Source organism: Saccopteryx bilineata, chromosome 4 (assembly GCF_036850765.1).
Source record: "Saccopteryx bilineata isolate mSacBil1 chromosome 4, mSacBil1_pri_phased_curated, whole genome shotgun sequence".
NCBI classification, from domain to species: domain Eukaryota; kingdom Metazoa; phylum Chordata; class Mammalia; order Chiroptera; family Emballonuridae; genus Saccopteryx; species Saccopteryx bilineata.
Window position 1 is genome coordinate 239868252 of NC_089493.1, and position 26879 is coordinate 239895130.

General features: G+C 34.5%; 1 protein-coding gene across 1 annotated transcript in view; it reads right to left on the bottom strand.

The window, feature by feature from the left end:
• TMEM232 (transmembrane protein 232) overlaps positions 1-16159 on the bottom strand; it is a 222839-nt gene extending 206680 nt beyond the window's left edge. Inside the window, exons 1-3 of the mRNA XM_066277857.1 lie at positions 16140-16159; positions 15553-15674; positions 4496-4631 (exon numbers count right to left, since the gene is read on the bottom strand). Of these exons, the coding sequence (XP_066133954.1) occupies positions 4496-4620 (125 nt within the window). The 5' untranslated portion in view covers positions 4621-4631; positions 15553-15674; positions 16140-16159. The remainder of the gene's footprint in view (positions 1-4495; positions 4632-15552; positions 15675-16139) is intronic.
• Between the last annotated feature and the right edge of the window lie 10720 nt (positions 16160-26879).

Genomic DNA, 26879 nt, shown 5'->3' on the forward strand with positions numbered 1-26879 from the left:
TAAGGGAAATTGAAAAAGATATAATGAGATGGAAGAATATACCTTGTTCTTGGTTAGGAAGAATAAATATAATCAAGATGGCTATATTACCCAAAGTAATATACAAATTTAATGCAATTCCCATCAAACTTCCAATGACGTTTTTTAAAGAAATAGAGCAAAAAATCATCAGATTTATATGGAACTATAAAAAACCCCGAATAGCCAAAGCAATCCTAAAGAAAAAGAATGAAGCTGGGAGCATAACAATACCTGACTTCAAACTCTATTATAGGGCCACGACAATCAAAACAGCATGGTATTGGCAGAAAAATAGACACTCAGACCAATGGAACAGAATAGAAAGTCCAGAAATAAAACCACATATATACAGTCAAATAATTTTTGATAAAGGGGCCAACAACACACAATGGAGAAAAGAAAGCCTCTTCAATAAATGGTGCTGGGAAAACTGGAAAGCCACATGCAAAAGAATGAAACTGGACTACAGTCTCTCCCCCTGTACAAAAATTAACTCAAAATGGATCAAAGATCTAAACATAAGACCTGAAACAATTAAGTACATAGAAGAAGACATAGGTACTCAACTCATGGACCTGGGTTTTAAAGAGCATTTTATGAATTTGACTCCAATGGCAAGAGAAGTGAAGGCAAAAATTAATGAATGGGACTACATCAGACTAAGAAGTTTTTGCTCAGCAAGAGAAACTGATAACAAAATAAACAGAAAGCCAACTAAATGGGAAATGATATTTTCAAACAACAGCTCAGATAAGGGCTTAATATCCAAAATATACAAAGAACTCATAAAACTCAACAACAAACAAACAAACAATCCAATAAAAAAATGGGAAGAGGATATGAATAGACACTTCTCCCAGGAAGAAATACAAATGGCCAACAGATATATGAAAAGATGCTCATCTTCTTTAGCTATTAGAGAAATGCAAATCAAAACGGCAATGAGATACCACCTCACACCTGTTCGATTAGCTGTTATTAGCAAGTCAGGTAATAGCAAATGTTGGAGAGGCTGTGGAGGAAAAGGAACCCTCATCCACTGTTGGTAGGAATGTAAAGTAGTACAACCATTATGGAAGAAAGTATGGTGGTTCCTCAAAAAACTGAAAATAGAACTACCTTATGACCCAGCAATTCCTCTACTGGGTATATATCCCCAAAACTCAGAAACATTGATACGTAAAGACACATGCAGCCCCATGTTTATTGCAGCATTGTTCACAGTGGCCAGGACATGGAAACAACCAAAAAGCCCATCAATAGATGACTGGATAAAGAAGATGTGGCACATATACACTATGGAATACTACTCAGCCATAAGAAATGATGACATGGGAACATTTACAGCAAAATGGTGGGATCTTGATAACATGATACGAAGCGAAATAAGTAAATCAGAAAAAACCAGGAACTGTATTATTCCATACGTAGTTGGGACATAATAGTGAAACTAAGAGACATTGATAAGAGTGTGGTGGTTACGGGGGGGAGGGGCACAGAGAGAACAAGATAGAGGGTGACGGAGGACAATCTGACTTTTGGTGGTGGGTATGCAACATAATTGAACGACAAGATAACCTGGACTTGTTATCTTTGAATATATGTATCCTGATTTATTGATGTCACCCCATTAAAAAAATAAAATTATAAAAATAAATAAATAAATAAATAAAAATAAATGAAATATAAAATATAAAGAAACAACTACTGTGTATTTAAAATAGTAATGAAGTCTAGTGGGGTTTATAAACAACACAAAATGGGATTAAAATGACAAATAAGGTTAGAGGAAAGTAACAATTAATTATAAAATATTTAGAATATTTCTTTTATATCAAAATGGAAATAATGTTTAGAATTAATAAAACGATTTACCAAAATTTATGTTTGTAAAGTCAACGTATAAAAATCAACTGCTTTTCTGGCAACAGCTAGAAAAAAAAAACCTACCTTTAAAAATATATATGCATAAAACCTGTGATAGTATCAAAAATACCAAATACATAAAAATAAATCTAACAAAAGATAGTACCCAAATGAAAAAAAAACATTAAAATTTTATTGAGAAAACTTTACAAATAGTTATATAAATGAGGAGATATTCCCAGTTAATGGTTTGGAATCCTTACTATGCTAAAAATGCCAATTCTTTTCAAATTGATCTATAGATTCAGAAAAATCCAATGAATAATCTGAAGTGCTAGTAAAAACAAACATGACAAATTGATCTTAAAAATAATATGCAGTATATTACTGAAGAACAAATTTGGAAAATCTGTCATATTAACTATTCAATGTTAATACTAAATGATAGTAATTAAGGCAGTGTAGTATTGGTATAAAGGGAGACAAGTAGACCAGTGAAACAGAATAAAGAGCCCAGAAACATATTCATTATATGCAGACACTTGATTTATGCAATAATCATACTAGAAAAATAGTGGAGAAGGATTTTTCTAATACATGGTGTTGATCCAATGGATATGTATATTAAATAAGGGAAATTAGACCTGTACTTAAAACCACTAACAGAAGTAATTTCCATATGTAATACATGAAAGAAAAAACAATGTTTTTTTTTTTAGAAAATAATGAAGACCATTCTACATGGTCTTGTGGTGAAGATAGACTTCTTAAATAAAATACAAAAATGACTATGAAAGACTTAGAATTAATAAGTTCAGTTCATTAAATGATATATATTCTGTGATCCAAAAGTTCCATTCCTAGGTATGTACCTTAGAATATGTGCAGCTGGTGCAACAATGTTTATAGAAACACTGTTTATAATTAACCATAAACAGGCAAATAGTTCAAATGGCCAACAATAGAAGAATTCATGAATAATTTGCTATATGTTAATAAAAAGGACCAATGGAATGAACAAATCAGCAATAAAAATCATATACTTAAACTAAACACCTTGAATAAATCTTAAAAGCATAATAACTATATTAATTTTTAAGACTTCTTTATGATGAAAGGCACCACACTAATAAAGTTAAAAGACAAGCCAAATTGGAAGAATTCATAATAAATATTTAAGAATATCAAATATCAATTTAAAATAGACAACACAAAAGTAAATTGGTCAAACATATGAACAGATCATTAATAGAAGTAATTCTAATGGCAACAGACATTAAAAGATGCTCAGTCTCATTATTTATCAGGAATTTAAAAATATTAGTTACCAGGCAAGTAGTACCACTTTTGACCTAAGAGCAAATATTAAGAAGTCTGACAATACCAGGTGTTGGTGAAAACGGGGAAAGTGAGACTTTCACATAGTACTGGTAAAGAAAATGTAAATTAATTTAGATACTTTGGAGAGCAATAGTCTAAATTTAAATTTAAAAAGCAAGGCATAACCAATACACTCCAAAGAAACATTACAGGTATACAAGAAGAAATAGACAATATTTTCAATATAGTATTAATTTTATGGCAAAATTTGGAAAGTAAGGTAAGTAAAATAAGAATTCATTTTATTAGAAAATTATGCAGCTGCTAAAGTTAATGAAGAAAATACATAATTATCAATATGGATTAAATTCAAAACATAACGTTAATTTTTTTAAAATCAAGTCACAGATAAATGTGTTATAATTTACCTCTGTGTGTAATTTATGTAAAGGTATAATTATATTTAGATTCACATGGTAAATACTTTTCTGAACTGAAATGATAAATGCCACATTATAGTTGGGAGGGCATGTGGTCAAAAAGCTTCAAGTTGATCAGTTGATCTATTCTTTATTAAAGAAAATTATTTGAAATAAACATAATATGTCAATATGTAAGTTTTATTATATATTCTATTACTTTTTAACTTTTTAATTTTTTAATCACACACAATTTTAAAATTATTAACAAACTTTGATCTAGTAACTTCATTTTACAAATTTCATTCCAAGGCAATAATTTGATGCAGAAAACCTTTCTGTTGTGGCTTCATGCTTCACAATATAGTAGTTATTAAATGCTTTCTCATGCATTTCATGGATTATTATGGCAACTTAAAATACATATATAATTGTAAAAAATTGATTATTTTAAACAAACATATAGAATTCAAAATTTTGGAAATGACTATATTGTCAGACCTGTGGTGGTGCAGTGGATAAAAAGTGTTGATCTGGAATGCTGAGGTTGCCAGTTTGAATCCCTGGGCTTGGCCCGGTCAAGACACATACAGGAAGCAACTAGTAGATGCTTCCCATTTCTTCCCCCTCTTTCTTATTCTCCCCTCTCTCCCCACTTCTTCAAAAATCAATAAATAAAAAATCTAAAAATATTTTTAAATTTAAAAAAGGGAAATGACTAAAATAATGAAGCTATTTATTTAAAAAATAGCAATGTTTAAGATTTTTAATCTTAGTTATATTTATTGCTCACAATTATGTGTACTTTCTAAATTCTACAATATATATGAGTCTGCTCCTTCAATAATAGGAATTTTTTTTTAACTTACTTTGATTTTGCACTCCTTTTTTTCCTTAAGTTTTGCAAATTAAGTCTCAAGAGTTTTTCATAATAAGAGGGAGCTATTACTCCAAGTGGATTAATCACAGGTGATTTCTTAACAGGCATATTCATGGATCATAAACCTAAAGAGAAATATTAAATTGTGTATTAGAATACAAATATATTCTTAGTACCAAATAGTATATTTCTTTCTTTCCTTTTTTTTTTTTATAATTAAGTGAGAGGTAGGGAGGTAGGGAGGCAGAGAGACAGATGCATACATGTGCCAGGACCAGAATCCATCCGGCAAGCCCCTTATCTTGCAATGCTCTGCCCAACTGGGTCTACTCTGTTGTTCAGCAATTGAGCTATGTTAGCATCTGAAGCAAGGCCATCCTCAGCACCCAGGGCCAACTTGCTGGAGCCATGGCTGTGGAAGTTGGAGAGAGAGAGAGAGAAAGAGAGAGAAGAGGGAGGGGGAAAAGTGGAGAAGCAGATGGTTGCTTCTCCTGTGTCCCCTGACCAGGAATAGAACCCGGGATATCCACACGCCTCGCCAATGGTCTACTGCTGAGCCAACTGGCCTGGGCCAAATAGTACATTTCATGAAAATTTATTACTTATAGGGAAGAGGTGGCAAGAAGGAAAATCAGGTTTAAGCATGAAATTATATTAAGGAAGTATTTAAATTTAAACTGTCAGACCTAGGAGTCAAACCCAACTTTGAATCAAACACCCATATTCCTTCTCTTATTACCACTATAAAATTACCCTTTCATATAATATTTAGTCTTTATTATAGCTCATCAATTAGCAAAACCATTGAAAGAACAGCATGGCACCGTAGTTAAAAGAATACAACCAGAAAAACTGATTTACTTAACTGTTCTGTGCCTGAGCTCCTCTCCTGTACAAAGGAAATAGTACTTTTATCAAGTTTCTATAAGACATAAACAGGTTCATATATCTACATTGCTTAGAATAAAGCCTGATTTATAACAAGTTTAATATAAGTGCTTGTGATCATTATTAGATTACTATGCTTTCTGATTTTTAAGGTTACTTATAAATTCCTTTTTATGTCTCCTGTCTTTTCAGGCATGTCTGAGCATATTTTATGGATGTAAGACCAAAACTAAGGCACATTATTTGTGTTTATTGGAATATTTTAACAGCAAAATGAAGTAACAAAATGGATAGTCAGAATTATATTGAATTATTTTTCATTTCATTTTTAAGACAGCTAATTTTTAACACTTGTCATTATATCAGTCAAGGTTCTAGCAGAGACAGATGACACACTTAGATGGAGTAACTGAATAAACGGACATTTTCCAATGACGTGGGCAGTTATTTAAATGAAAAAAAGAAAAGAAAATCTGAGATGGTGTAGTTCTCAAGGGCTGGCAAGAAGGGGGTAAACCATTAGCACTGTCAGGACTCCACTCTAGTTGTCTGCCTGTGCTTGCCACTGGCTAGCCACACCAGTGATTTCCAACCTGTGTGCCACAAAAAAATTTAAAACATGCAGTACCTGACTATTTAGTCAGTGGCCCTGACCTCTTCTACCTTAGACTGTCAAATAAAAAGATGACCAAAGCCAATACAACAATAGCCATCCAGTGATTGAATTAAAATTATATCTATCTTTTGTCAGATAGGCAAAAAATAGAGTTGTTTTTTTTTGGTGTGCTGCAATATTTTAGTAATGTGTGCCATGAGCCATGAGATGGCAAAGGTTGAAGATTGTTGAGCTAAACAAAACTGAAAGCCAGAAGGTACAAGGCAAGAGTACAGAAGTATAGAAAGTGGATCTGGAGGGGTATTGGGAAAATATCCAGCACAAAATATCAAACAACATTATCTATGGCTGTTGGTTATAGCAAGGCCTGCTTCTAATAATCTATACCCATTAGAATGTCTCCCATCCAAGTACTAACCAGGCCCAACCCTGCTTAGCTTCCGAGATCAGACGAGATCGGGCACATTCAGGGTGGTATGGCCGTAGACTATACCCATTAGAATGTAAAGCAAATATAGTTTTAAGTCAGTAGCGACACTGAGCTATGTATAGGGATGTCATTCGGAATGGGCCTAACTTTAACATAAAATACAAGTTTTCCCATATTGAATTAATATATTCAAGAGTTTGTTTTTTTCACATCTGCCGGTGAAAGGGGTAGATCTTTGGACCATCTGCTCAACATGCAAGTTCTACAAAATCCTGCTCATAAGACTTTCCCAGATAAGATAGTTAGAAAACGTCAAATTATTGTAAATTTCTTTATGCTTACTCTTGATTTCTGGCTTATTTTGGGATTACTTATCTTGAGAGTAAAAGTGCTTGACCAACACTAGTTTGTGAAACATTGTTCAAATAATATTTTAATATACAAAAGAGACAGTATGACTACCAAATGTATTTTATTGGTTAAGATTGCTCTTGACTAAGAGTCACAGAAGCAGTATCCAAATAATCTCAAATTTCCAAAAAGAAAATATGAATGTCTTCAGAACGGTCTCCTAAAGAGCTATTGGAATTAAACCCTCAGTAGGGTAAATAAACAAAAAAAAGTAAGATTTTAAATGACTTCCTCTCCCACCAAAAATACTCAAAATAGAAAATCTAAAAATGTTCTGAGCTTTCACAAAAAAGTATTGTCTTTTTATAAGAATATTATTCATCAAATTCTCTCAGTAGAGCCCAAAACCTAAAACCATCAACAAGGAATTGCTATTGTTGTTGTTGTTAAATGGACTGTAGGATCCAAACTTCCCATGACTCTTATTATTAGTAGTATGACTGTTATTCTGTACAGTGGGGCCCAGTCAAACCTTCAAATAATTAGTTTCAGCTCGTATCTAACTGAAATCACAGGAGAAACCCTAAATAAGAATTGCTCAACCTCAACTGCATACAAAAAACTATTTAACTTACAAAGTTTTAGAGTGGTTGTTACTAGCAATAGATATTCATTGAATTGGACATTAAACATACTCATTAAATTGGACAATGAACATTTATACATTTCACAATGCAAATTTTGCCTCAATAAAAATAAGATTATAAAAGAATATATTTTGTTAGAATTATGTTAGTGACATAAAACCGAAGTAAAAATGACAATTTCGCCTGACCAGGCAGTGGCACAGTGGATGGAGCATCGGACTGGGATGCGGAAGGACCCAGGTTCGAGACCCCGAGGTCTCCAGCTTGAGCGCAGGCTCATCTGGCTTAAGCAAAAAAGCTCGCCAGCTTGTTCCCAGGGTCACTGGCTCGTGCAAGGGGTTACTCGGTCTGCTGTAGACCCCCAGTCAAGGCAAATATGAGAAAGCAATCAATGAACAACTAAGGTGTTGCAGCAAGAAACTGATGATTGACGCTTCTCATCTCTCTCTGTTCCTGTCTGTCTGTCCCTGTCTATCCCTCTCTCTGACTCTCTTTGTTCCTGGAAAAATAAATTAAGACTAAGCTTTAAAAAAAAAATGACAATTTCTTACCAAGATAAAAGTGTATTTATTTCTAATGTTAAAAAAAATATTAAGTTCAAACCTAGACAATTTAGGGTCAGTTTGGCAGCTTCAGGGTCATAAGAAACCAAGGCTCCATCTAAATCTTCCTTTCACGGTCATCGTCAGAGCTCACCTTGCTTCAGGTTGTTCACCGGTTCACGTAGCATCAAATTATTGAGGAGGCACTATTGTTGTTGTGTGCTATTGATTTCCATCTTCAAAGGAGCTCTGTTAATAAAATCTCCTTTTTATCTTTCTGCCATTCTCCTCAGTCAGGATGCCATTATCTTTGTCCTAGATTAATACAATAACTTCTTATCTTCCAGTCTCCTGATCTGTCTTCTTCTCGTCTCATCTTTTATATGACTGCTAGAGTCACTTTTCCAAACTTAAATCACCTGATCATTTTACCCTTCTCCAGTCCCCACCCCCTTGTTCAAGACCCTCTGATACATTCTTACTGTTAGCAATAAAATCCAAACTCAGAAAGAACTAGTCATATTGCTGGGGCATACAGTTTGAATATATGGTTTATATTTTATCTACTGTGTTTTTTTTTTAAATAGCTCATTATTTAATTTGCCATTAAAAATTTAAACTATATGTATCAGTTTTAAATTTTAATTGCAAACCTTTTAGCCAAAATATGTTGGAAATGGGATTCTCTCACCCATTTCAGGAGCCTCATATTGAGAACAAAAACAAACAAACAAAAAAATGATTGGACTATTTTACCAGGTAGCATGGGGAGAAAAGTGAGAAAATATAAAACCACAGCTCCTCTGGAAATAGCTAGAAGATGAAAAATGTTTAGTTTGTAAAAGAGAAGAATGAGTGATGGGATACCATGAATGTCTCCTGTGGATGAAAGTTTACATAGATTTTTAAGACCTCCTCTCTCTTTTGGTTTCTATTGTACTTCTCATACAGGCTTTCTTCCTTTCTTGTCTTAATTTCTATAAGGCAGAAAGCTGAAAATGCCTGAAGTCACTGGATCCTCCCCATATTAAGAAAACAAAAACAAAAAACAAATTTATCTCATTGAAAAGATGACCCTAGGTGCCATGTAGGGAGAAAAAGATTCCAGGATTGTAGAGACAAAGATGTTTCCTGGGACTGAAAGGTAACAGAGGTTATTCAGAGCCATCTCCTCTGTTGCAGCATCCTCTTCCTCTGGAGGTGACAGTACCAGGGAAGAATGTCTGGGCACTGCATTTTGATATATTGAACTCCATGCCATAGCAGATCTCATAGCATAGCTCTTGTCCAGGCCTAGTTGTGGCCCAGAAGAGCTATGTCCAAACAGAAAAGACCATATAAGTGTGACAATTGACCCAATGCCCATAGTTGCCCTCCAATGTTTTATGGATACATAAACATTCAGGACTTTGGAAAACTACAAGCAAAGACAGGCCTAACCAAAACTATCTCTTACTATACAAGCAGTCAAGCAGAACAGAGGCTTGGGGAATACATAGTCAATTTAAAGTAAGTATAGAAATGCTTTTTGTACACATATAAGTCTATCAACTATGACTCATGACTACTACATGTATTTTTACTTTGTAATAGTAAATAAAATAACTTCAATTTTCCCAGAAATAATAAGTATAAATATTTAATAATTAATATAATATAGCAATGTTCAGGCTCTGGCCAGTTGGCTCAGTGGTAGAGTGTTGGCCCAGTGTGTAGAAGTACCAGCTTTGATTCCCGGTCAAGGCACACTGGAGAAGTGACCATCTGCTTCGCTGACCCCCTCCTTGCTCTCTCTCTTTTTCTGTCTCTCTTTCTTCCACTTCTGCAGTCATGGCTTGGTTTGAGCAAGTTGGCCCCAGGCGCTGAGGATGGCTCCATGGCCTCCCTTCAGGCACTAAAATGGCTCAGTTGCCAAGCAACATAGCAGTGGCCCTGGATGGGCAAAGCATTGCCCAGTAGGGATCTTGCTGGGTGGACCCCAGTCAGGGCACATGCTGGAGTCTGTCTCTGCCTCCCCACTCTCATTTAATAAAAATAAATAAATAAAATAAAATAGCAATATTCAAAATACTGAAAACAGAAGTGTTAAAGTATCTACAGATGATTTAGAAAGCCTTGGACAATGAGGAAAATGAATTAAAAGTACCATTAAAGTTTAAACAGGAGCTATTTCCATTTCTCTCATCAATTACTCATTTATACAGGAAAATTGCAATGAGTGATACTTCAATGATAAAGTCTTGTTATAACTCAAATCTCTTTTTCTCACTGGAAGGATTTCAATCTAAAATGAAACTGGAGAATATGGAGAGGAGAAAATCTCATGCATGTGCCTTCAGGAAAATGACACTTAAGAACTGAGGGATTGATTCCCCATAAATGCTTGATTTACAAAAAAATGGAACTTATCTGCTGATAAATGAACATCCTCCAAGAATCTCTCACCATCCTCGGTCCAATGAACTTACTCCTGACTCCTCCACTCTTTGTCCATAAATACACCCCACTCTAAGTGATCAACAGACTCCCCTGTAGCTTGCTACAGTTTGCATTTCCAAAATTGCCATTTCTTTGCTATTTCTGAATAAACTTATTTTCTGTTCATTTGAGCTTGCCCCAGTTTCCTCTTTATTTGGGATGATACCACATAGGAAGCCATTTGACTTTGATGCAAACTACAACGTGATGAATGATATGTAAAGGAACTGTCCATGAATTCATTTATTGGGCTTATGATGAGTGTCAGGACATTTGATTTATTTACAATACTCAACATACAGTATGAAATAAAGAAAACCACACACACACATACCTGTATAAACTAGAAATGAAAAAAGGTTTTTGACTATTTTATATTTAGCACTACCAAACAGTACCACGTTATTTTTTTAAAGTGGTTGTCATTTAGGAAATTCACTTTGGTACAGTTCTCACAATGTAGAAGTGCTAATGATGTTTGAGTATCCTATTTATGTTTGAGAAATGTAAAAATGATTAAAATAGTGTCCCTTCCCTTAAGAAATTATAATCTAGAGAAAAAGGACTAGCCTATAAACCAATACTACCACATTTCAAAATGTTGAATTCCATGACAGGACTCCAGGTAATTTTAGGGGGGAAAAATTACCCAAGAGAAATATTTGATCGATATGATGAGACCTAAAGAATAGTCTATTTAAATTCAAAAATGGATAAGATAAGTTTTACACCTATCTGTCACAACAGAATTTTTTGTGTTGGCTTTGAGTTCAAAGAACAACAATATCTTGGCCCTGGCCGATTTGCTCAGTGGTAGTGTTGGCTCAGCATGTGGATGTCCCGGGTTCAATTCTCAATCAGAGCACACAGGAGAAGCACTCATCTGCTTCTCCACCCCTTCACCTCTTGCTTCTCTCCCCCTGCCCGCAGCCCATGGCCTCAGGTACTGAGGATGACTTCATGGTCTCTGCATCAGGAACTAAGAAGAGCTTGGTAGCTGAGCAATGGAGCAACATCCCAGATGGGCAGAGCATCACCCCCTACTGGGCTTACAGGGTGGATCCCAGTTGGTGCCCATGTGGGATTCTGTCTCTCTACCTCCCCTCTTCCCACTGAATAATAATAATAATAATAATAATAATAATAATAATAAAAAGAATGATAATATCTGTATCTAATGAGCAGGACACTTAAAATTTGAAAGAACTTAACAAAATAAATTTTTTCATTGTTCTTTTATAATTCAAAACAAGCATAAATCAAAGTCTTTAAGCCATTTTTGAAGGAGCAAAGGAATCATGAAGAACTGAACATTGAATATGAGTGTAAATATTCATATTGGCTGTGGAAATTTAAGAAGCTTTATGGTATAAAATATTTGAATATGTGCATAAAAAATCTGCTAAAAATTCATTGATAAATTTTCTAGGGTGAAATCTGATGAGAATCTCGTTCTTGAACCTGATGAAACAGGTCTGTGCTGTTGTTATGTCCTAGAAGAACATTAACCATGGCTGAGAAAAGGCAGCCCACAGGTTTTGAGGACCCTAAGCACTGGTTGGCTGCTCTTAGGGTAATAATGCCATAGGATAAACTGGGCAGTAATTTTAAAAATTTAATGTTCACATTGTATGAAGAATATACACATTTTATCTATGTATGACTAATCAAACAAGGAAGTCTGAAGAGCTAGACAGGTGGTTGACATAGTAGCTGAATGACCACTTCATACCAGGTACATGAAGACATCGCAGACGATCTGTACTAAAAGAAACTTGTAAAATTTATTTTTCTCAAAGACTGCTTTCTGCATCCTTTCCTGGACTTCTAATAAAAAGTAATGTTTTCAGTATCTCTTCTCCCATCCCACAATCTCACATACACATGTACAAGGTGACATTAGTGATAAACACATGTGGCCATGAAAGTTCTATAAATAAAATTATAAATATGTCTTAACTGTGAACTAGCTGCCACAGTTTTACATTCTTACCAGCAGTGTATAAAGGCTCCAATGTCTCCAGATCCTCTCTAATACTTACCTTTTTTATTATAGATATCCAAACAGGTATAAAGTGGTTTTGATTTTAATTTCTCTAGTGGCTAATGATGTTAATCATATTTCCATGTGCTTATTAGACATTTGTATATATCTTTTGAAGAAATGTCTATTCGGATCCTCTGCCCATTTTTAATCACGTTGTCTTTTTATTATTGAGTTGCAATGTGTTAAAGAGAAAACAGCAGGCACAAAATGGAGTCACTTCTGCTAAAGTCCATGATACCAAACCTAGATTTAATTCCTCACCTGATTGGTGTTTCAAACATTTTCAGAAATGTAACCTTAATCAACTAATCTTGAATTTTATGGTCAATATCAATGAGGTAATCTGTCACATGGGCCCTGTCCATCACAACACCCCAGTAGAGGAGGCAATCTACATGATAAAAATCCTGTGTATTCCTCTCCCTTTAAAAGAAGATGTCCCGACTACAAAATCCCCAAATCCTTTTTTTCTTTTTTAATAGCTCCCTTGCCCCACCCTTATGTCTAGATAAACCTTTTTTTTTTTTGGTATAACTCCTCTCCTCAAAGCTCCTTTCTAGATGCTAGATGGGATGAAGAACTGAACATTGAATACACTGCTCATAAAATTAACGGATATTTTATTGCTTCATATTCATTTTAAAATATCCCCTAATTCTGCTCACAAATATTAGAGGATATTTTATCACTTCATATTCACTTTGAAACATCCCCTCATTTTTGGGAGCAGTATATTTGGATTGGCTGTGGAAATTTAAAAAGCTTTATAATATAAAATATCTAAATATCTGTATAAAAAAAGCCAATTAGATCTTCAAATTTACTCAATTGCTTGTTGTTCTTTAACAGATGGTTTTTATATGTTCTAGCTATAAATCCTTTTTCAGATGTATGATTTTTACTTTTTTGATGATATGCTTTGAAAAGCGCTATGTGTATAATTTTGATGAAGTGCATTGGGTTTATTTTTTCTTTGATTATATGTGCTTTTGTTGTCATACCTAAGAAGCCACTGCCTAAATTCATGTCAGAAAGATTTGTGCCTGTTTTATTCTAAGGGTTTTACAGTTTTAGCTCTTATATTTAAGTTTTTGAACCATTTGAGTTAATATTTGTATATGGTATGATATAGGGTTCCAATTTCATTCTTTTGTATATGGATAGCCAATTGTTCAAGGACCATTTGTTGAGAACTCTTTTTTCTTCATTGAATTTTTAGCACCTTTACCAAAAAGCAATTCACCATAAATATGAAGGTTTACTTCTAGATTCTTAATTCTATTTTATTGATGTATATGTCTGTCTTCACTCCAGTACTATAGTCTTGATTTCTGTTACTCAATAGTAATTTTTGAAATTGAGTAATGTGAGTTGTTCCAAATTTGCATTTCATTTTTCTATTCCAGGTCTAAGATAGAATTGCCATGTGAATTTTAGAACCAACTTATCAATGTCTACAGAGATCAGCTAGAATTTCAATCAAGATTGTATTGAATCTGTAGATCAATTTGTGGAGCATTGCCATCTTAACAATACTAGGTATTCTTATCCATGAACATAGGATATTTTTTCATTTATTTTGCCTTCTTTAATATCTTTCAATGTTTTGTAATTTTCAAAGTATGTTTTATACTGTCCTTGTTAAATGTATTCATATGTTATTCTTTTTTGATGCTATTTTAAGTGGACTTTTTCTTAATTTATTTTCTTTTCAGTTTGTTAATGGCTACTATAAACTGATTTTTGTATATACATCTTACATACTGCAACTTTGCTAAACTTTTTTATTAGACTGACTAGTTCGCTAGTAGATTCCTTAATATTTCTATATGCAACATCAGGTCATCTGCAAATATAGTTTTACATTAGAAAGAAATGAACCCATTTGGTTTTATGAAAATATAAATAAAAATGAAGAGTCCAATATTAAGCCCTGGCCAGATAGTTCGGTTGGTCAGAGTTTCAGCCCAAAGCACAAAGGTTGCAGGTTCCATTCCTGGTCAAGGCCAGGGCACAAACAGGAACAGATCTATGTTTCTCTCTCCTTCTCCCTTTCTCTCTCTCTAAAATCAGTAAATAATAAAATTTTTTAAAAATACAGTATTTAGTTTAGAACAGTAATTCCCAAAATGTATTTTATGGATTGCTGATTCCAGGAATGTATTACTTCCTAAAAACTTTGTTGTGAAATATAAACATTTCACTAAAGAAAAATTTTTGCACACTGTAAGACATCTCAGAGCTGCCTGATCAGGCAGTTGCACAATGGTTAGAGTGCCGGACTGAGAAGCGGAGGACCCAAGTTTGAAACCCAGAGGTTGCCAGCTTGAGCACGGGCTCATCCGACTTGAGCGGGGGCTCACCAGCTTGAGTGCAGGCAGGGACACTGGCTTGAGCATAGGATCATAGACATGACCCCATGGTCGCTGGCTTGAGCCCAAAGGTCACTGGCTTGAAAGCCAAGGTTGCTAGCTTGAGTCCAAAGTTGCTGGATTGAGCAAGAGGTCACTCAGTCTGCTGTAACTCCCCAATCAAGGTACATATGAGAAAGCAATCAATGAACAACTAAGGTTCTGCAATGAAGAACTGATGCTTCTCATCTCTCTCCCTTCCTGTCTGTCTGTCCCTATCTGTCCATCTCTCTGTCTCTGTAAAAAACAAACAAACAAAAAAAAACATACATCTCAGAGCTGTTCATATTCTCCTGTGTGCTGCAAATCTCTCTGAGTGGTAGTAGAATATATAATTGTTCCTAAATTTGAGAAATATTTAGAATGCTATATCCTAGATCATAAGCACAAAACATTCTGAGAAATTCCAGCTGATAACACTACACAAAGTATTTATTAAACACTTGTTGTGACAAGCACTTTACTAGAAGTTCTGAATGAACAATGAACTTCAATAGAGGAACACTTACCAAATTAATCATCATAATGAATGATTCGGATTATGAATCAGATGTTCAAAAGAATACAGCATTATTTACCAAGATCTCAAATGTTCATGTGGAATAGTTCTTATTGAAATAAAAATCTAGTACTCACCTTGAACGTAAAGGTTTATGTGGAGCATCAAAACAAAGAACATTTCCACATTGAAGAGATATGTTTCAGCAGATGAAATGGCTTCAGCAAGCTGTCTGGGTACTTGGCAGTTTATTTGCCATCTGGCATAGACCCAGAATTTAAAAACAGGAAAAAAAAGTGGTTTTAACATTAATCCCTGGTGTCTTTTTTAAGCTCCAGTTAAAACAAGCTTAGAAAAATACCCTATAAGAAACAATTTCTGAGAACTAGACCATGTTAAAATTATAGCAAGCCTTTGGATAGGTGACCTACATTAGGGAATACAAATTTAGACTAGAATCTTAAGGAACACAGGATAATGTGTCTGAAGACCATCAACAAGATATAATTCATTCAACACATTGTTGAGATAAGGTAAATAAGGGAATCCTACCATCACCTTTCCTCCACCTAGATATTTTTCCTAGCAGATAACTTGCACCCTCTTCTAAAGATTTATTTCCTTTAAAAAAAAGAATCCTTGAGTTCCACATCCTCAAGGCACCCACCCCACAAACACACCCACTTCGAATTTTTGAGAGAAAGAGATGAAGGGAAAAATTCACCAACTACAGAAGGACTTGATAATTGTTCAGCAAGACAAGTTGCCTCTTCTGAATTAAGTGTTGACAGAAGGAAGACCTAGTACAGTACACTCACCGCGACGCTTGAGGTCGCTGGGGCCCAAGTCTGGTTGCTAAGGACGCTGAAGCCGCTGTTACAACTGGAATGTTGCTCTTTCAGCGTCTTCTGACCAGGCTCAGCCAATAAGGAAGCACCTGTTAGTGCAAGTTCACCTTCCTTTCCCCGCCTTCACTGCATTTGTGTTCCGTTTCGAACGAATAGAAGCAATTATGTGCGAAAGACCTTTATTAGCTTTAAAATACAATCGTGAAGCACATAGTAATGATTCGGTTTCAATCCTGTACATACATTAGTTAGCTATCGGGGCAGTAGCTGCAGCGAGAATTGATGTGACAGTGATTCAGTGTCCCCTCAGTGTCTAAATACAGTACCTCCTCCAAAGCCTCGCCTCCCTCCCGCCCAGATAAATATCTAAATAAAAAATAAAAACAGTATACTTTCTGTACAAAGGTAGCTATATATTTTAACTAAATAGTTTTTCAAAGATTCCTTTTACATAGAACATCTGTACCTGATAGAGGTAAACAAAGCATCCAGGGTGTTTTGCATGTACTAACCACAAGGGGGCGAATTTAAAATCAAAAGACCGTCCATTTTTGAAGATACTATCCAATAATATTTTTTAATTCAAATCCTTATAAAATACCCTTGTTTACCAATTGGCAAGCAACTTCAAATATTTCACAAATTTTTACAAGTGTTTTACTACAGAAAAGAGCAATTCTGATTAAATTTAAAGTTAACACAGAAATTGTCCTTGTGAAGTAAATTGCCTTAAAATGTTAAGAACTTCAAAAAAAATTTTAACTGATGTAAACTTCAAATATATCAATTCTGAATTGTTTCTGTTATAATAAGCACCAGATAAGTCTTGTGATTTTGTAGCATAGTTTTATAGTTAAAGCAGAAAGTATTAATCCAACCCCACAGACTGTGCAGCACCAATAACAAACTCGAAATTATGGACATTGAGTGATTATAATGTGTCAGTGTAAGTTCAGTTATAACAGATGTAGATCCACTCTGGTTGGGGATCTTGATAAAGGGGGAGGCTATGCGTGTACAGCGGAAGGGAGTATATGGGAAATCTCTGTAACTCTTTCCCTCTTAATTTTGTGTGTGTTTGTGTGTGTGTGTGTGTGTGTGTGTGTGTGTGTGTGAATTCAAAACTATTTTTCCTAGCAGGTAATTTGCACCCTCTTCTAAAGATTTATTTCCTTTAAAAAAAAATCCTTGAGTTCCACATCCTCAAGGCACCCACCCCCACAAAACAAATTAGTTCAGCCTGACCAGGTGGTGGCACAGTGGAAAGAGTGTCACCTGCAACGCTGAGGATCCACATTCGAAATCCTGAGGTTGCCAGCTTGAGGGGTGCAGGGGCTTATCCGGCTTGAGCACAGGCTCACCAGCTTGAGTGCGGGTCTCTGGCTTAAGCGTGGGATCATTGACATCATCCCATTGTCACTGGCTTGAAGCCCAAGGTTGCTAACTTGAGCCCAATGATACGGGCTTGAGCAAGCGGTCACTGGCTCAGCTGGAGCTCCTGGGTTAAGGCACATATGAGAAGTAATCAGTGAACTAAAGTGCTGCAACTACAAGTTGATGCTTCTCATTTCTCTCCCTTCTGTCTCTCTGTCTCTATCTCTCTTGCTAAAATAATAATAATAACTAATTTTTATAATAAATTTTAAAAAAACAAAAAAATTACAATATCTAACTCCAGGCTTCTCTGACATATGTTTCTACCAAAAGATCAGTAAGTTGAGTGTAACAACAAAAATTTAAGTAAGACTATAAAAGAACAAATATATAAATAATATTAATAAGAATTAGTAAGTAAAAAAGTTCTTTGATTCAAATATAAAAAACTTGAGACAATGAATCGAGAGCTTATCATATTTCAAATAAAATGAATATGGAAAGATTGCTGCACTTAAAAAGAACTTGGTGAGTTTTATTTAAAACTTTTTTCAGGGGATCTAGGGGAAATGTTAAAGGCATAAAAATACAAACTCTTAAACAGGTTACTCACAAAGGAATAAAAAACAAATTAATTAAAAATGTATTCTTCAAAATATAAAAAATCAGTTGAGTCTACAGAGCATTTATAGAACAAAGTAACTACCCATCAATTCTATAAGGAATACAGCTACAGGACGTGCTTATGTAAGGAAGGATTTACAAAATCTTCCCCTACTTCCACTACATTTTAAGATTGAAGGGCAAATCAGTTAGACATTCATCAAAATTAAGAACTCCAAAAGGTAGAAGTTGTTATTGAAAAGAACTAATGTGGAGCTTGAAACCTGATATGCCTGAATAATTAATTTTCTCTTGGCCACAAAATGAAATGGCAGAACATTTTTGAAGGAGATGATACATTTATAGCTCATAACCCAAGTTAAAAAAATAAAGTATGAGAAAAGACTAGGGACATTTCTCAATTTTTATAAATGAGTGTAAAATAAAGATGTTTTCTTCTTATGGGATGGGGAAATTCAGTTAGATTCTTACCTCAAACTATACAGTAAATGGTGGATCTCAACAAATACAAATATATAACATGTTTTTAGTAGAAAACACTTAGTGGCATCAATACAGATCTCAGCAAATAGAATACCATAAATCTTTGAAGGAAATATTTTATAAAGTAGAAAAAATCGAGCCTCTTAGGTTACTGTATGCATTTTATGCAAGTACACTTCAAATCCAGTGTATGTGGAGGGGGGAGGGGGGAGGATTGTGTGTTTTTGGAGAGTCAGAGTAAAGACTAAAATGATTTTAATGTCAACTTGGAAGAATAAACGGCACATTATCCTAAAATTTATGAAAAAGCACATGCAGAACGGTGTGGATTAATACACATTAAAACATTGTGAAACTTTTTATTGATTTGCATTTATATTTTAGAAATAAAATATTTTAAATATTTTTAAACACCATCCTTGAAAATGGTATACAGTCGCATCACAGTACTTAATACAGTGACTTACACATAGTAGGTGCTTAATAAATATTGCTGTGTAAATTCTTGAAAAAACATGTAGATGACTTTTATTTTATCTTATGAGCTGAATTTATTCAGTGTCAGACTTTCTGTGTAAAATATTAATATAAATAAATAGCCTGCTTGTTATCTACTTCTGTTTAGCAGGTCAGGTCATTCTGTGTCAACTCTTGAAAACTGTCAAAACAGTCTACTATTCTTCACTTGTATTTTAATTCATTTAACTGAATAATGACTAAACATTTTTAAAACATTTATTAAACTATTTTATGGTTATAAATAGTTCTATCATACAATTCTTTTCAAAGAAAACTAATTCTTCAAATTTCTTTGTTAAGGAGAAAAGTAAAAAATTTAATCCATATCATTCTATTACTAATGGTGTGAAAATTTTTCTAATTATTAATTTTTAGTGCCTTCTATATCCTCTATACAGTGGTTAAATTATGATTTTAAAATATGAATACAAATTGTTTAATAATCCTCCCTTCAAAAGATGGAGTTGAATCTCTTCTTGTGGGGCTGGATTTAGTGACTTACTTCTAGAGAATAGAATGTTTCAGAAGTGATGAGATGCAATTAGGTCACAAAAGACAGTGCTTTTCTCTCTCTCTGACAATTTGCTTGGGGAATAAGCCGGTTGTTATGTCATGAGGAGACTAAAAATTTCTATGGAAGAGCTCCACTTGATAAGGAATTGAGACCTGACAACAAACAAGCAAGAAAAGGAGGCATCTCCCCTCCCCACCTCAATGAACTGAATGAGAGATCTTGAAGTGCATCCTCCAGGCCCAGTCAAACCCAGAGGAATCTTGCCTGCAACTTCATGGGAGACCCTGAGTCAGACCTACTAATCTGAGCTACTTCCAAATTCTTGAATTACAGAAACTATGAAATAATAAATGTTATTTTCAGCTGATCAATTTGGGGGTAATTCACTATGCTATAACAAATAAAGAATACAAATATCAAACTATTTTTCTAATAAAATGCATATTGGCCACTTGTTGGGAAAATTTCTTGGGTCCAGAGATTTTAAAAAAACAAAACAAAAACAGGCTGACAACTCTATCATTACCTCAAACTTTTCTTAAGGGAATTTACATGGAAAGGGCACATTGGGCATGGATGTCCTTCCACACCACTACATCACAGGTACTGCAGGATTATAAAGAATAGGACAGGATGGACAGGAGTGCTGGGATGCAACCTGTATCACAGAAGGGGAAAATGTCTTACCTGCCCAGGATGGGGCAACAACCTGTTCCAAGAATCAGCATACGTGGAGCAGAGAAGAGGGGTCAGTCAGACAATCTCTGAAAGAATTTAAGGGAAGCAATCTGGTCATGTCACTCAAGTCTGTCCTCCCTACCACTCTTTTTAAATGCTGGAAAGAATTATATGTTTGAATTTCTGTGTTATCAGTTTCACAAACTAGTGTGAAAATATACACTCTGGACCATTTCAGCATCCTTATTTTAGAAAGATTTTTAAAGAAACATAAGATGGCAGGACTTTGAAAGTGCTCTAGAGACTGCCAATTTAATGCTATGAACAAATTTAGTAATCTAAAAAGATATTTATTGCTGTCTCATAACTAAATCAATTGCATTGATTTTTTTCTAACGTAATTTTTCTTCTTAGAAAAAACAACCTATCTTAAGACAAGTAGAAAATTCAAAGTAAAAAAATAAAATTCATGCCAACCTATATCCAGACATAATATAATTTTATCAATTTGGCATATATCCTTTTATTGTGTACATATCTTTATTATTATTTTTACAAAAGTAAAATCATGAAATACATAATGTTTTTAATTTAACATGAATGTCTTCACTTGTCAGTTAATATCTATTTCTGATGTAATCTTTAAAACATGCTGCACTGGCTCTATTTACGTCATTCACCACTATCACTCCAGATCAGATAACTACTATCTTTTGCTCAGTAGTTTGCAATGGTTAACTTAGTATGGGAGGCTTCCTCCTTTGCCCCATAGTGAAGCCAGGGTGATCTTTTAAATGGTCATTAAGGTCATCTTACTCATCTAAACAACAAAACAAAGAAAAACAAAAAACCCTAAATTCTTGTCCTTTAACCACAAAGCTCTAAAAAATTTGGCCCCTACCTTCCTTTGAGCTCTCAGTGACCCCTTGTTCACTGGTTGCCTAGTTTGTCATTAGGACCTTATATTTAGTTTTGCCTTGAAAAAATATTTCCCATATATTTATACATGGCTCCTCACTTCATTTAGGTCTGTTGAAAGTTAACTTCCTCTTATCCCTCTCATTATATCTCTTAGTCGACCATCACTTACAAGCAAATCATCTGATGCTTGTCTAAGATTTTCTTCTTTTTTTTTTTTTTTTTGCATTTAGTAGGTCCCTACTCCATTTTTTTGCCCCTTGAACTCTTCACCCCAAATCAGGCCCTCTGTTATAGGCAGTTTTTGTTCCATTTAGCATAATATAATTCACAGGTCATCACGATATTTCTCTGAGGAGGGGAGAGGAGGGAAAGAGAAGAGAGAAAAAAGGGGGAAATAATAAATTATTACTGTTTTATTTTTGGGGGGTGTTTTACCTTTTTTTTTTTTTTACTTTTTACTCTTTATTAATTCTAATTGGTGCTATCAACAAGACCACCCTCAGATGCCAATAAGAAAGAGGAAATCGAATATTATGGATACAAAAGAAAGAGAGGTAACACAAATAGATGTGGAAAAATCTATGGAGAAAAGACTTAACATATTGGAAGCCTTGGAGCTAAATGACAGAGAATTTAAAATAGAAATCTTAAAAATACTCAGAGATATACAAGAAAACACAGAAAGGCAATTTAGGGAGATCAGAAAACAACTCAGTGAACACAAAGAATATATTACCAAGGAAATTGAAACTATAAAAACAAATCAAACAGAAATGAAAAACTCAATTCACGAGCTGAAAAACGAGGTAACACGCTTAGCTAACAGAACAGCCCAGATTGAAGATAGGATTAGTGAAATAGAAGACAAACAACTTGAGGCACAACAGAGAGAAGAAGAAAGAGACTCAAAAATAATAAATAACGAGAAAGCCCTACAGGAATTGTCTGACTCCATCAGAAAGAATAACATAAGAATAATAGGTATATCAGAGGGAGAAGAGAAAGAAAATGGAATGGAGAATATACTCAAACAAATAATAGACGAGAACTTCCCAAGCCTGTGGAAGGAACTAAAGCCTCAAATTCAAGAAGCAAACAGAACATCGAGTTTTCTTAACCCCAACAAACCCACTCCAAGGCACATTATAATAAAGATGACACAAACCAATGACAAAGAAAAAATTCTCAAGGCAGCCAGGGAAAAGAAGAGTACAACATATAAAGGAAGGCCTATTAGATTATCATCAGATTTCTCAGCAGAAACTCTACAAGCTAGAAGAGAGTGGACCCCAATATTTAAAGCTCTGAAAGAGAGGAACTTTCAGCCAAGAATACTATACCCATCAAAGCTATCCTTCAAGTACGAAGGAGATATAAAAACATTCACAAATACAGAAAAGATGAGAGAATTTATCAGCAGAAAGCCCCCACTCCAGGAAATACTAAAGGGGGTTTTCCAACCAGATTCAAAGAACAAAAGAAAACAACACCACAAGTAACAGCTCCACCAAGAACACAATAAAACCAAACTTAAACTGTGACAACAAGGGAAAAAAAGGGGGGAGAGAATGGAGATTAACAGTAGCAAAGGATGATGAAGTGCAGAAATACTCATAAGATAGGGTACTACAATGAATATGGTAGGTACCCTTTTCATTACTTAATGGTAACCACCCTTGAAAAAACCACCACAAAAACACTTGACTTAAAAAAGGTAGCAACAGAGGAAAGAAGTATGGAACACAAACAAACAAAAACAAATGATAGAAAAACAAAAGAGAAGAATCAAACAAGATACAAAACTAACAGAAAGCAATTTATAAAATGGCAGTAGGGAACCCACAAGTGTCAATAATTACACTAAATGTAAATGGATTAAACTTACCAATAAAAAGACACAGAGTAGCAGAATGGATTAAAAAAGAAAATCCAACTATATGCTGCCTACAAGAAACACATCTAAGCAACAAGGATAAAAACAAATTCAAAGTGAAAGGCTGGAAAACAATACTCCAAGCAAACAACACCCAAAAAAAAAAGCAGGTGTAGCAATACTCATATCTAATAATGCTGACTACAAGACAGAAAAAGTACTCAGAGACAAAAATGGTCATTTCATAATGATTAAGGGGAAGTTGAATCAAGAAGACATAATAATCCTTAATATATATGCACCAAACCAAGGAGCACCAAAATATATAAGACAGCTACTTATTGACCTTAAAACAAAAACTGACAAAAATACAATCATACTTGGAGACCTCAATACACCGCTGACGGCTCTAGATCGGTCATCCAAACAGAGAATCAATAAAGATATAGTGGCCTTAAACGAAATACTAGAACACCTGGATATGATAGACATCTACAGGACACTTCATCCCAAAGCGACAGAGTATACATTTTTCTCTAGTGTACATGGAACATTCTCAAGAATTGACCATATGTTGGGCCACAAAGACAATATCAGCAAATTTAGAAAAATTGAAATTGTATCAAGCAAATTTTCTGATCATAAAGCCTTGAAACTAGAATTCAACTGCAAAAAAGAGGGGGAAAAACCCACAAAAATGTGGAAACTAAACAACATACTTCTAAAAAATGAATGGGTCAAAAAAGAAATAAGCGCAGAGATCAAAAGATATATACAGACAAATGAAAATGAAAATACGACATATCAGAATCTCTGGGATGCAGCAAAAGCAGTAATAAGAGGAAAGTTCATATCACTTCAGGCCTATATGAACAAACAAGAGAGAGCCCAAGTAAACCACTTAACTTCACACCTTAAGGAACTAGAAAAAGAAGAACAAAGACAACCCAAAACCAGCTGAAGAAAGGAGATAATAAAAATCAGAGCAGAAATAAATGAAATAGAGAACAGAAAAACTATAGAAAAAATCAATAAAACAAGGAGCTGGTTCTTTGAAAAGATCAACAAAATTGACAAACCCTTGGCAAGACTCACCAAGGAAAAAAGACACAGGACTCAAATAAATAAAATCCAAAATGAAAGAGGAGAGATCACCACAGACATCATAGATATACAAAGAATTATTGTAGAATACTATGAAAAATTATATGCCACCAAATACAACAATCTAGAAGAAATGGATAAATTCCTAGAACAATACAACCTTCCTAGACTGAGTCAAGAAGAAGCAGAAAGCCTAAACAGACCAATCAGCAGGGAGGAAATAGAAAAAACTATTAAAAATCTCCCCAAAAATAAAAGTCCAGGCCCAGACGGTTATACTAGTGAATTCTATCAAACATTCAAAGAAGACTTGGTTCCTATTCTACTCAAAGTCTTCCAAAAATTTGAAGAAGAAGCAATACTTCCAAACACATTTTATGAGGCCAACATAACCCTCATACCAAAACCTGGCAAGGATGGCAAAAAGAAAGAAAACTACAGACCAATATCTCTAATGAATACAGATGCTAAAATACTAAACAAAATACTGGCAAACCGAATACAACAACATATTAAAAAAATAATACATCATGATCAAGTGGGATTCATCCCAGAATCTCAAGGATGGTTCAACATACGCAAAACGGTTAACGTAATACACCATATCAACAAAACAAAGAACAAAAACCACATGATCTTATCAATAGATGCAGAAAAGGCTTTTGATAAAATACAACACAATTTTATGTTTAAGACTCTCAACAAAATGGGTATAGAAGGAAAATATCTCAACATGATAAAGGCCATATATGATAAACCATCAGCCAACATCCTATTAAACGGCATAAAACTGAGGACTTTCTACCTTAAATCAGGAACAAGACAGGGTTGTCCACTCTCTCCACTCTTATTCAACGTGGTGCTAGAAGTTCTGGCCAGAGCAATCAGACAAGACAAAGAAATAAAAGGCATCCATATCGGAAAAGAAGAAGTAAAGCTATCACTTTTTGCTGATGATATGATCCTATACATCGAAAACCCGAAGGACTCCACAAAAAGATTATTAGAAACAATAAACCAATACAGTAAGGTCGCAGGATACAAAATTAACATACAAAAGTCCATAGCCTTTCTATATGCCAACAATGAAATATTAGAAAATGAACTCAAAAAAATAATCCCCTTCACAATTGCAACAACAAAAATAAAATACCTAGGAATAAACATAACAAAGAACGTAAAGGACCTATATAATGAAAATTACAAAGCATTGTTAAGGGAAATCGAAAAAGATACAATGAGATGGAAAAATATTCCTTGTTCTTGGATAGGAAGAATAAATATAATCAAAAATGGCCATATTACCCAAAGCAATATACAAATTTAATGCAATTCCCATCAAAATCCCTATGAGGCCTGACCTGTGGTGGTGCAGTGGATAAAGCGTCAACCTGGAAATGCTGAGGTCGCCGGTTCAAAACCCTGGGTTTGCCTGGTCAAGGCACATATGGGAGTTGATGCTTCCAGCTCCTTCCCCCCTTCTCTCTTTGTCTCTCCTTTCTCTCTCTCTGTCTCTCCCTCTCCTCTCTAAAAAAAATGAATAAATAAAAAAAAAATTTTTTTTTAAAAATCCCTATGAGATTTTTTAAAGAAATGGAACAAAAAATCATCAGATTTATATGGAACTATAAAAACCCCCGAATAGCCAAAACAATCCTAAGGAAAAAGAATGAAGCTGGGGGCATTACAATACCTGACTTTAAACTATATTATAGGGCCACAATAATCAAAACAGCATGGTATTGGCAGAAAAATAGACACTCAGACCAATGGAACAGAATAGAAAGCCCAGAAATAAAACCACATATATATGGTCAAATAATCTTTGATAAAGGGGCCAACAACACACAATGGAGAAAAGAAAGCCTCTTCAACAAATGGTGTTGGGAAAACTGGAAAGCCACATGCAAAAGAATGAAACTCGACTACAGCCTGTCCCCGTGTACTAAAATTAATTCAAAATGGATCAAATACCTAAATATAAGACCTGAAACAATAAAGTACATAGAAGAAGACATAGGTACTAAAATCATGGACCTGGGTTTTAAAGAACATTTTATGAACTTGACTCCAATGGCAAGAGAAGTGAAGGCAAAGATAAATGAATGGGACTACATCAGAATTAAAAGTTTTTGCTCAGCAAGAGAAACTGATATCAAAATAAACAGACAGCCAACTAAATGGGAAATGATATTTTCAAACAACAGCTCAGATAAAGGCCTAATATCCAAAATTTACAAAGAACTCATAAAACTCAACAACAAACAAACAAACAATCCCATAAAAAAATGGGAAGAGGACATGAACAGACACTTCTCCCAGGAAGAGATACAAATGGCCAACAGATATATGAAAAGATGCTCAGCTTCATTAGTTATTAGAGAAATGCAAATCAAAACTACAATGAGATACCACCTCACCCCTGTTAGATTAGCTATTATCAACAAGACGGGTAATAGCAAATGTTGGAGAGGCTGTGGAGAAAAAGGAACCCTCATTCACTGTTGGTGGGACTGTAAAGTAGTA